Raw genomic sequence first — 11,534 nt, 5'->3', positions numbered from 1 at the left:
GAGCCGGTGGGCACAGACATGCCTGTGCTGTCAGAGGATTCGGGTGAGTCTCGGGTGCTGGGGCCCACCCTGCAGGCAGGGCTGGAGAGGGAGCCAGGCTGGCTGGGGCTGGCCCTCAGGAGCTGCCTTACCACTAAGCCCTGGGGCTGAGAGCCTGGGGAGCTGCCCAGGCTCCGGGGTTGTTTGGAGGGGGCAAGTGGGGTCCTGAGGGACAGGACGTGCCCAGTGCACCTATCTCTCTCCCTCTCTGCAGGCTTGCATGAGACCCTGGCGCTGCTGACCTCTCAGCTTCGACCCGACTCCAACCACAAGGAGGAGATGGGATTCCTGCGGGACGTGTTCAGTGAGAAGAGCCTCAGTTACTTAATGAAGGTAACGCCCGCCCATCGGTCCCGTGGTGGGGTCTAGGGCCCTGTCGTGCTGCTGGGGGAGGTTCCCGTCTGCCCTGCAGTGATGTGGAAGAAAGTCCGGGTGATCTACTTCCGTAATTAAAAACCAAACCCATTGCCTTTGAGTCAAATTTGGACTCCCTGCCGTTCTGTAGGACAGAGAAGACAGAGTCTCTGCCCCCGGGAGTTTCTAAGTCTGTAAATCTGTGGAAGCAGATGGCACGTCTTTCCCCCGTGGCGTGGCTAGTGGGTTTGAACCACTGGCGGCCGAGCTGCGGTGCCATCAGGCTCCCTTCTGCAAGATTATATTCTACTGCAACCTAGGTGGGTGGTAGGAGGTGCTGGAATTGACTGGACAGCAATGAGTGGCTTCCAAGTGGCCAGTGGGCTACAGAGGTCAGTTCTAGTCACTCCTCTTGCCCAGTCAGCAACGTTTATCTTCTACCACCCAGAGAGTGGCCCAGTCAGCAGGCCCAGGTGTCCTCGATGCCGTGGCGGGGTGGGTGGGCTCAGGGGCAGACCTGGGGCAGGCCCGGGCATCCCCAGCCAGAAACCTGCTGTCTTTGCAGATTCATGAGAAGCTCCGCTATTATGAGAGACAAAGCCCGACCCCCGTGCTGCACAGCGCCATGGCGCTCGCCGAAGATGTAAGCTCGGGATGTTCCTCATGGTGGCGCCCACCCTGCGTCTCCCAGGGTCCTGTCCTCTTGCCCTACTGCCCTTGCTTAGCCAGGTGACCGACATCAGGAACCAGGGACTCGTGCCAGAGATGTCTGCAGGTCACCTTCTGCCCGGGCCTCCTGACAGTCAGGCAGGACGCCGAGTGTTGGACCAGGTCCCAAGACACAGTAACACGTGATGCCCACTCTACGTGTGCTAGAGAAAGCCCGTTTCCTCGGCTGCACAATGAGAGGGTCTGGACAGGATCGGCGGGGCCGGACCGCCCCGAGGCCTGGAGCACTGAGCTCTGACTTGGAGGGCCAGTGTGAAGTCCCTGCGGTGCACTGGCCATCCCAGCCCCTCCATCTAACTCAGGAGAGGGACTGGTGTGGGTGTGGGCCCCTGAATCTGCCTCCACCACCGAGGGTGACAGGCGCTTGTTAGGGGCCTGGTTCCTGGTCCCAGTGCTGCTCTGTGACCAGACATATCATGCTCTGAGCCCAGATTTCCTCCTAAAAGGACTCGTGGTGAAGGACGCAGACTGTAGAGCCACACGCCCCCCCCCATTCACATCTTGCTCCTGCCACTTCAGAGCCGTGCAGCCTTGGGGGCTCAGCCTTGAAGCCGAGCCTCCGAATTCTCATGGGGGTACAGTCGGAACTGCCTCTTCTAGGCTCGTGGGGAGGGCTAACTGAGTAGGTCCACGCAAAGCCAAGGGCACGCAGTGAGGGCTTCGCACCCGTTAGGTTCCTGGCCTCTGAGCTGAGAAGCGTTCCTGGGCCCTGGCAGGGTCTGCCCTGAGCTAAGAGTCCCACAGCGCCAGGTTTCATGCAGGCCTGGGGAGAGGGAGAGGGGAGCCTGTGCTGTGGCCTGCAGTGGCTGAGGGTCTGGTGCGTACTAGCGCTGCATCAGCCCCTGGGCAACGCTGAGTCTGAGACCTGGGGAGCCAGGCTCTCCTGAGCAGGCGCCGGGCAGGGAGCCTCTCCCGTGCCCCACTGCCCATGGCATTCTCTCACCCTCTGCAGGTGATGGAGGAGCTACAGGCCGCCTCCGTGCACGGCGACGAGAGGGAGCTGCTCCAGCTGCTGTCCACCCCCCACCTCAGGGTAGTCATGCTGCAGTCCCCACCCGCCCACGCAGCTCGCATCTCCTGGGATGGGGGGGCAGGGAGTGCCAGGACGTGAGTCTGAGTGAAGAACCGGGGCCAGCGTCGGGTGGGTGGATGGCCTCCCTGGCATGAGACCACCCGAGACCACCCCACCGCTGCCCGGGCAAGGCCCCCTAACCCTGGCGAGCTGCGGGCCAGAGCCCTCTGTGTCTGACTTCCCCGGCAGGCCGTGCTTATGGTACATGACACGGTGGCCCAGAAGAACTTCGACCCTGTCCTCCCTCCTTTGCCGGACAATATTGACGAGGAGTTTGAAGAGGAATCGGTGAAGATCGTCCGCCTGGTGAAGAACAAGGAGCCCCTGGTACGTGGCGCCCACCTCTCTTCCCCGTTCGCACCCCCATCCTCACGCTGCGGCCCTGCTGGGCCCATTCAACTCGGAAGAACCTCCCCGAAGCCTTTGCTGCCTCAGCGCTGGTTCTGTAGCAACTGTGGGCAGGGCACCCCTTCTTGGTGAGAGACAGGCCCCCCCCGCCATCCATGGCCACGCGTTGTCAGCTAGTAAAGGACCCCGAGCTCTTTGTACAGGGCAGCCCCAACTCTGACCCCTACACCAGAGGTGGGCAAGCTAGCCCACCACTTGTGTTTAGAATTGAAGTTGTGTTGGGGCACAACCCACCCCCCTTGTTTATTGAATCTTGCCAGCGGCTGCCTCTGGGAGTTGGCCGGCTCGGAGGGAGGCAGAAAGCGATGATCTTGTCTGAGACCAGGGCAACTGGGGAGGCTTCCTGCAAGAAGTGATGCCCAGGCTGAATTCCTGGCAAAGGGAAAGGAATTTGCTGGAGGGAAAAGGGAGGGAGGGCAAGGGCATTGCCAACAGCAGAGCCGCACGTGCTGAGCCGCCCGTGGTGACTAGAATCCCAGATCTAAGGCAGGGCGTGATCAAGGAGGTCAGATCATGGAGGCCTGGCTTGTCCACGCCCACCCATTGCTTCACCTGACCCCCAAGACAGGGGGAGGCACTGCGAGGTTTGAAACAAGGAGTCATGCCCTAGTTCCTGAGCTCTGGCTGGGGCATGATTTCCGTGCCGTGGGTTTTAGAGGCAGGTTGGGAATCGGCTGGCATGCTTTATCCTCATTAACTGCCCCTGCGAGTGGCAAGGGGCTGTGACATGAAAGAGGAGACACTGGATTCAGCGTCACAAAGGGCTTTGCTCCTCACCAGCTGTGTGCCCTGGAACAGCGAGCTAGCTTTGAGCCCCAGGCCCTGCTCCCTAAAACAAGGCTGTTTGTGCTGCAGGGCCGTGTGGGACAGTGGTTAGGGTCTCACCTTCCAGGCACAAGTAAAGCCACCGCCCGTTGGCCCATAGTCTGTGTGTTGCTGTGATGCCAAACAGGAGTCAGCAGTGCTTGTAGGCAAAGATGGACTGGGAGGAAACATCTGGAGACCCACATCCCCAAAAACCAGCCAATGGCAACCAAGCACAATGATCACCCCATTGTGCACCAGGTCTCCGTGAGCTGGGACCGAACTTGAAGAGCACCTCTTCTGTGTGGGGCTGTTTCCCACTGCTCTGCCTCTTGGGGAGGGGGTGGGCAGCAGGAAGGGCGGGAGGTTCTATTGGGCTCAGCAAGTCAGTCTGAGGTTTAGGGCTGCTTCTTAGGGCTGGACTGCTCTGTGTCCACGGCAGGGCGCCACCATCAGACGGGATGAGCACTCGGGGGCCGTGGTCGTGGCCAGGATCATGCGAGGGGGCGCGGCGGACCGGAGCGGTGAGTGATGGCCGTGCAGTCCGGGCTGTAGGGACAGCTGTCGTTCCAAAGCCTTCCCCCCTTTGGCTGTAGTTCGTCCTCCGCCTCCCGTGCCCTGCTTCTGTCTGTTACCAGTGTGCCAGGGAGGCTGGGGTTCTCCTCCCAAACCCACAGAACTAGTACTTTGGGAGTGATGAGGAGAGAGCTCATGTCATCGAGCATATGGCTGGGGGGTAATTCTTAACTGGGGGACAAGAGAGACACAGTTCATGCCTCCCCAGGTTGGAGTAAGCCAGCCTCTATTCCCAAGGCAGGGAGGAGTGTGTTGGTGGGAAACATCAAAGAGCACTTGTGTATCTAAGAATGCCTTGACCTGGGAGGCAACCCCCTGGCTCTGGTGAGGAAGTTCTTCCCAAAGGTTGGGGAACCATTGTGTGGAGAGTTCTAGACCCGAGGTCTTGTTGAAACGCAGATTCAGAGCCAGGATGCCTAGGCTGGCCCCCACTTCCCCGGATTTGGCCTGGCTCAGATTCTGCAGCGCATGCCTGCTGCTGACGCGGATCTGGGACAAAGCTGAGCCGCAAACAGCCTTAATATGCAGACACTCGCCAGTCAACACCAGAGGCTGCTAGGTGGGTGTGGCTCACCATCTTCACTGGGATAGGCGTCTTCTCCCTGACACTGGGTCTGCTGTCTTCCAGGCCTGGTGCACGTGGGGGACGAGCTCCGAGAAGTGAACGGGATCCCCGTCCTGCACAAGCGGCCCGACGAGATCAGCCAGATTCTGGTGGGTGATAGCACTGCCCGGTGGGCTTCCTCACAGGCCTGAGCCGGGCTCTGTGTGGGGCTGGCAGCCGGGGAAGAGGGGATGGGAAGAGTGGGTGTCCAGGACCCCTGCCCTTCTCAGACTCCTCAGCACAGACACTTTCCTGGGCTCTTGGGGTCGCTTCTCTGGGACCTGCTCAAAACAGCCTCTTTATCCAAAGGGCAAGGACTTGGAGGGCAGCCAGTCCTGGGTTCAAATCCTGATTCCATCCCTTTCCAGTGGCGCTGTCTTGGACAAGTCATGAGATCATTCTGAATTTGTTTCCTTCCCGGGAGAGTAGCGGTAGGGCAGGGAGTGAGGTAATGGGGTCTTTATTGGGCTGCTGACCTCAAGGTCTGTCCTGTCTGTCACACCTTGGGAGAAAGATGAGGCTTTCTGCCCCTGTAATGATTTATAGTCTCTGAAACCCAGAGGGCCAGTTCTACTCTATTCTATAGGGTCAGTGTGAGTTGGTATCGAATCAATTCCATGTCAGTGCAGTGCAGTGTGTGTGTGTATGTGTGTGTGTTGGTTCCCATTAGGCTGTGAACATCCGGAAAGCACTTCAAAGCTGGAAGGGGTTTGTTGGGCACTAAGTGCTGGCACTAAGCCACCTCCCGGTCCAGTTGTGGGTGAGGGGAGGTATAAGTGGAAACTGGACATGCAGAGCCCTGGTCCTTGAGCTCCTTGCCCTGACAGCGCACACTACACTGCTAAAGTCTGTGGGTTCTAGGGCAGGAACAGGACGTGATCTGGAGAGAGGAGGCTCTCTCCGAGGGTCCCCTAAAGGAGACCCGGGTGGCAGTCTGTGAATATACAGTTACTCCCCTCCCGTTCTGGCCACTGAGCTTTGTAAGTCCCAGAGCAGAGGGTCTGACTCCCTGTGTGATGGGTGCGGGGCTCTGTGGTCTGGGAGCATGCTGCCTGGACTCTGCTGGTTGGAGAAGAGGGAGTGACCTGACAGAGGAGAGACCGCTGAGGAAGATGGATACAAAAAGGGAAATACAAACTGGGGGGTGGTGGGGAACAGCCCTCAATGGGGCAGGAAAGAGGACAATGAACTGGAAGTAGTTCCTTCAGATGATCCCCCAGGAAAGAAAGAAGGGGCAGCCTTTGGGGCACAGGAAGGCAGGAGGGATGGAGAGTTGGAAATTAATGCTGCTTTTGGTTCTCCTGTAAAATCTCCTGCCTTTTGTCCCATGAAAACACCGAGTCTTGGCTTCATGGCTCCGGAGTGTGGCTTCAGGGGCTGCAGCCAAGCTCCCCAGTTGAAGGGTGGGTTGCAAGAGAGGCAGTGAACCTGACTCTGAGCGTGAGTTTATAGGCCTGGGACATTAGATGGATTCACAGAGGGTCAGACCAGGAAGGTGATAGGGCCTGACTTTCTTCCCTTTCAGGCTCAGTCCCAGGGCTCCATCACCCTGAAAATCATCCCGGCCACCCAGGAGGAGGACTGCCTGGAGGAGAGCAAGGTGGGGGCGCTGGTCCTTGGGTGCCCAGGATGAGGGGTGGGGTGGTGGGAGGCTCCTACTGAGCTTTCTGAAACAGTCATCCCGGGAGAGAGCAGACGTCCGGCCCGGGGAACGTGTGCCCAACCGAGAACTTTAATGAAGTCAGAGAGTGATTCATTTATTTGTACCCTGCCTCTTCCTCAGCAGGATTTGACATGGCTTGCTAATAAAAGGCAAGGTTATTTGAATAGAAATAGAAAACCCGGCCTGTGAGGAGGAGGAGGAGGAGGAGGAGGAGGAGGAGGAGGAGATACCGAGGGTGCTGCATTGGGAACCAATTTAAGCAACTGCCATTTGTGTAATTATTCACTCTATTCCGGAGCCTCCCTTTGGTGCTCCAGAAAAGGATGAGTCATAGCTTCAAGGGTTCTGGGTTCAGAGGCGGCGGCCAGGGAGCAGGGCTTTCCCTGCTGTGTGGTAAGTGCTTCTGTCCGACTCTGTCCAGAGAGTCACAGGTGCCTTACAAGGTGTCACAGTGTAGCGGGTGTCCGCAGAGGGGGCAAGGACGGAGGAAGGGGAAGAGAAGTCAGGCTTCCTGGTGGAGAAGGGGAGGGGACTTCAGAGGCTCAAGGGCACCATGGAGAGGAACATGTTGGGGGACCAGTGAGAAAGAGCCAAGGGGTGGGGCAAAGGGGGAGTGAGGAGTGCTGAGCTCAGAAGATGGTTTAAGGCTCCCTTCTGAATGGAGCTCTGGTGGTGTTATGAGTTACAGGTTGGGCTGCTAACCACAAGGCTGGCAGTTCAAAACCTGCAATTGCTCCAAGGGAGAAAGATGAGGCTTTGTGCCCCTGGCAAGAGCAGCCATCCCAGAAACCCACAGGACAGCTCTACTCTGTCCTGTAGGGCCGCTATGGGTCGGAATCTACTTCCTGGCAGTGAGCTGGTTTTTCCCTCAGTGGTTTCCAGCGCGGTGTGGAAGGCGTTGCCTGTCATCTCTGCTTGGTTTCCGGTCCCTTAGAAGCTCATCTTAAGGAAGGACTCAATGCAAACAGTTGATTGGGAGGGGACCCCCAAGAAACACTAGTACAGGAGTTGGGGGGGAGGATAGACAGCCATTCCACTAAAGGGGATGTAGTCAAGGAAGGGACCCCTGTGGACCACTGGTGGTTAATCCTCACAATCTGTGGTGAGGAGGTCTTACTATTATCTGACGGAATCTGCTTGGATCTAAGGAAGCCTCCTTCCAATTTTCCTCCGAGGTAACTGGGCCCTGGTGTTCTGAAAATAGAAACAAACACAGGCACGCTACCTTTTGCTCCGGTGCACTTTGCTGATAAGGCATCCTCCTCCCTCGCCACCCCCTTCACCCAATTCATTTTATTAGGACATCATCCAGACACCATACCCTTCAGTTCAGTCATATCAAGCAGCGCTCACAATCGATACCCCAATCTCTTTCAAAACCTGTTCTTCCTCCCTTGTTCTCCTGGATACAACGGCGAATCTCTCTGCGCCACTTTCCAACGGTGTGCGGTGCGCACCCCGTGTCTCCGGGTCCCCCTCCGGCCTTTCCCACGCTATTTCATGAGCACCTTTTCCAGGACGCAGCTGCACGCTTAGTGGACTGCAGCATCCCCTACAGATGCACTGAGAAAGCAAAACCCTGGGCCACCCCCGTATGGTGACTCCCACTATGTCGCCGAGGCCCGGAACCCAGTCCTCCACATCTCCTCGGTCTGCCTGGAAAATCATCGGACACTGAATTCTAGAAGAGAGCGAGGAGTGGGATGAGATGTCGCCCACCATTGTCTCGGGAAGGGGGAAGCCGACGGAGCTGGGGGTCGGTGCTATGGCAGTCCCGGCAGAAGAGAGCTCCCCTTTAAAACCTGTCTGAGAAGGAAGCTCAAAGGCCTTCCATTCAGAGAGAGGGCCGGGAAAGGGTCCGAGGTGGGAAACTGGCAAGCCCCAGACCCACCAGGCCGCCTCCAGGGAGTTCTGCCTGGCACAGGACTCAGGGTCCGTTGAGCTGATTGTGTGTGTCCCCTAGCCTCAGATTCCTTTACATAGTAGTGGAGCTGCTGGCTTCCCGAGAGCCTGCCAGCACACCAAAGAGAAGGTTTTGGTCGAAATTGTGCTCACCGGGATTCTTTCATTCCCAGGCCTAGATTTTCTCCTGTGTTTGCCGAGAGGACAAACAGATGCGGTGCCCGTGGAAATGTTCAGGCTGGACAGAGAAATCTCGGCCTGGACTCCCATCGATCTGTTTTCTGATCCAGGATGGATTTCCTGCCTGTGCGATCCTGAGTGGTCTCGGAACACTCCGACGATGCGGGCACTGCATCTCCGATTAGCTTTTTGTTCTCCAGGCTACCTGTGAACGGTCGTTGTGGCTTGACCTTCAGTGAGGACGTGGACACACCTCTCTTTACCGCCTCACCGCTGCCCTTCCCCTGCAGGTGTTCATGCGAGCCCTCTTCCACTACAACCCTCGGGAGGACCGGGCCATTCCCTGCCAGGAGGCAGGCCTGCCCTTCCAGCGCAGGCAGGTCCTGGAGGTGGTGAGCCAGGACGACCCCACATGGTGGCAGGCCAAGCGAGTGGGGGACACGAACCTTCGAGCCGGCCTCATTCCTTCCAAGCAGTTCCAGGAGAGGTAGGTCTGGGGTGTGCTGCCGGGGAGGTAGCGCCGAAGTGGCCAGAGGCACAGGTCTAGAGCAAATCCCCAGGTTCTGTCGACATGGCCGCAAGGGCGGCCGGGTGCCGTTCCCCTTGTCCCGTAACTAGTGTGGTGGCTATTTGGGATTTAGATGAAAATAGGAAAATTTTTATTATTAATGCGTATTTTAAAATTACATACTTGGAGAAAGTTGAGACATAGAAAAGGAAGGGTCAGAAGATTACCCAAAGTCTTGTCGCTAAGCTGCGTAATTTCTTTTCTTCCTGCCTTGCGTGTGACTGTTAAGAGAATCTGTGGCCTTCTTATTTATTTACTTATTAATCATTTTACTGGGGGCTCGTACAACTCTTATCACAATCCATACATATATCCGTTGTGTCAAGCCCATTCGTACGTTTGTTACCATCATCATTCTCAAAACATTCTTTCTACTTGAGCCGTTGGTATCAGCTCCTCATTTTTCCCCTCCCTCATGAACCCTTGATAATTTATAAATTATTATTTTTCATTTATTTATTTTTAACAAATTTTGGCATTCACTTTCCCCACGTTGCCGCATATGACTGTGATTTTAGTGGCTATCTGACATTTTATCAGGGGATGTAGCATTCATTCACAGGCAGCAAGTATGGGTTATGGATTGAGCTGGTCTCTAAGGCACCTCTGGGATCCCAGGGTTTCTGTGGGAAGAGCTGACTGTTGGTTGAGAAAGCCGGGCGCTGTTCAAGCGGTCCCTTTATGTAAATGGGCTGGGTGCTGCTGGAAAGGTTGCCTGTTTCACTGCACGTTCAGGCTGGGAGGTTAGGCACGCACGGGGAGCCCTGGCGGGGTTGTGTTTAGGTGCTTGGGTGTGCAGAGGTTGGTGGTTTGAGCCCACCAGCTGCCCCATAGAGAAAGAGGTGGCGTCTGTCTCCCCAAAGCGGCAGCCTGGGAAACCCTGCTGGGTGGGCGGTTCGACTGCACCCTCCCCCAGGGTTGCTATGTGCTAGAAGCAGCCTGATGTCCATGGGCGGGGTTTTTCCGTGTTGTGTGTGTGTGTGTGTGTGTTGGTTTGGGCTCATGAGAAGGCTTCTATATGTGACTTGACTGCCTCCCTGTTCGGTTGTCTCCAATTTGTCCCTGATAGAGATACAGACAGACAGACAGACAGACAGACAGACAGACAGACAGAGGTTGCAATCATTCATCCTGCATGTTGAATGTGCCTCAGGATGCCGGGTTGTGCTTACCTGCAGGCCTGGCCTCAGTTTTCCCACAGCGTTTGGAGGGCTCCCTCGGATTGGTCCTTGTGTCCAGCTCCTGAGTCCTGTCCTTGTGTCCCCACAGGCGGCTGAGCTTCCGGAGAGCCACGGGCACCCTGCCGAGTCCCCAGAACCCCAAGAGGCCCCCCTGTGAGTAAGCTGGCAGGGGTGTGCGTCAAGGGGTGACCAGGGTGAGGTGCGGAGGCTTCATGCTTGGGCTAGAGAGGTGTCGAGAGTCCTGTCGGAGCCTGCTGGCCTCCAGAGGTGGGGGTGGGCCGGGTGGGGAAGCCATTCCCTGAAAAGCGTCTCCACCTGTTGGCATGCTCACATCGCTGCCCAAATTACCTGTACAACTGCGTTTGTGGGTCCCAGCATTAGTGAACATCTCAAGGGGCATTCGGATCTGGGAAAAGGTCGGAACCCCTGGAGCTCGAAAGGAATGGAGAGGCCCAGGACTGGTCCCATCTCCCGTATTGGAGTCCCAGACTCACGGTTGAAAATGCAGGCCACCAGTAGTTCAATTTGAAGTTCAGAGAAGCATTGCATCATGTTCCTGGTATAAGTCTGCTCCGTGCACTATGTGGACAGACTGCTATCCAAACCAAATTGGTGCTTGCTCTAAATCCCAGTGTCACCAGGTGACCCCATTTGATCTGGCAACTTGGGCAGCACTTTAAGAATAGACATCCAGATGGCTGCCTACCTTTCCACTGTCACAAGACCCCACGATGTGAGGGAGGCTGGCATCTGCTCCCCTATCCCCCAGCCTCCCCCAAGGGAAAGTCGGGCTTCTGAAGTCCACTGATTGGAGCTGGCCTGGGTTTCTGAGGCTCTGGGATCAGAGCCCGAAGTGAGAAAGGAGTCTTTCCTTGGGTCAGGTCTTTTGGGGACCAGAAGGACAAGTGACCAAGTGAGGGACCCAAGCAGGCTCTAGGTGTCCAGTGTCCAGCTGGCTCCCCACTCTGCTCACCCCGCCCTCTGGCGTCTGCCTTTGCCCAGGCGCCTCGGATCCCAGCAGGGCTTGAGCAGGCCCTGGTCTCCCTGCAGGCACCCTCCCTCTGTAAGTCGCTCGCTGGCTCCTGGCTCTGTGGCCACGTTCCAGATTTGTCTCAAGTTGGAGCGGCCGCTGAATAATTGGTTCTTAAGGCGGCTGCTTGAGATGCCAGGATGCACTGGCTTCCTGAGCCCAGTAATGAGCCCCACAGAGGGGCACTAATGAGAGAGGCTTGGAGCTCAATAACGCACCACCACTCACAGCACAGGTTTGGGGGTGGGGGGTGGAGGAGGGAAAGAGGTGGAGGGGACAGATGGGGGGCTCCTTAGGCACCCGGGTGGGGGCTGCGGCTGCTCCTCAGCCACAGGGCCTCTTGGTTCCCCTCCACTAACAGTGTCGCGTCTGTCTTTTGTGCAAACCGCAGATGATCAGCCTTGTGACAAAGGTAGGCCCGGTC

The 11,534-nt window shown here is 57.0% G+C and overlaps 1 protein-coding gene and 1 long non-coding RNA gene across 2 annotated transcripts in view; one reads left to right on the top strand and one right to left on the bottom strand.

Annotated features, from left to right (window-relative positions):
• Window positions 1-11,534, top strand: part of MPP3 (MAGUK p55 scaffold protein 3) — a 19,334-nt gene continuing 7,800 nt past the window's right edge. Inside the window, 11 exon segments of the mRNA XM_004707205.2 lie at window positions 1-43; window positions 254-372; window positions 959-1,036; window positions 2,075-2,155; window positions 2,384-2,521; window positions 3,849-3,930; window positions 4,611-4,696; window positions 6,112-6,186; window positions 8,622-8,818; window positions 10,169-10,233; window positions 11,502-11,522. Of these exon segments, the coding sequence (XP_004707262.1) occupies window positions 19-43; window positions 254-372; window positions 959-1,036; window positions 2,075-2,155; window positions 2,384-2,521; window positions 3,849-3,930; window positions 4,611-4,696; window positions 6,112-6,186; window positions 8,622-8,818; window positions 10,169-10,233; window positions 11,502-11,522 (967 nt within the window). The 5' untranslated portion in view covers window positions 1-18.
• Window positions 6,328-11,534, bottom strand: part of LOC123522742 — a 21,103-nt gene continuing 15,896 nt past the window's right edge. Inside the window, exons 2-5 of the long non-coding RNA XR_006680962.1 lie at window positions 10,072-10,199; window positions 8,778-8,957; window positions 7,367-7,443; window positions 6,328-6,760 (exon numbers count right to left, since the gene is read on the bottom strand). This is a non-coding gene — a long non-coding RNA (uncharacterized LOC123522742). The remainder of the gene's footprint in view (window positions 6,761-7,366; window positions 7,444-8,777; window positions 8,958-10,071; window positions 10,200-11,534) is intronic.

This window comes from Echinops telfairi, unplaced genomic scaffold, assembly GCF_000313985.2.
Source record: "Echinops telfairi isolate 266 unplaced genomic scaffold, ASM31398v2 ScPeMD7_7458;HRSCAF=8496, whole genome shotgun sequence".
Lineage (NCBI taxonomy): Eukaryota > Metazoa > Chordata > Mammalia > Afrosoricida > Tenrecidae > Echinops > Echinops telfairi.
Note: the sequence above shows the minus strand (reverse complement) of the source record. Positions and strands in the feature narration are given on the sequence as shown.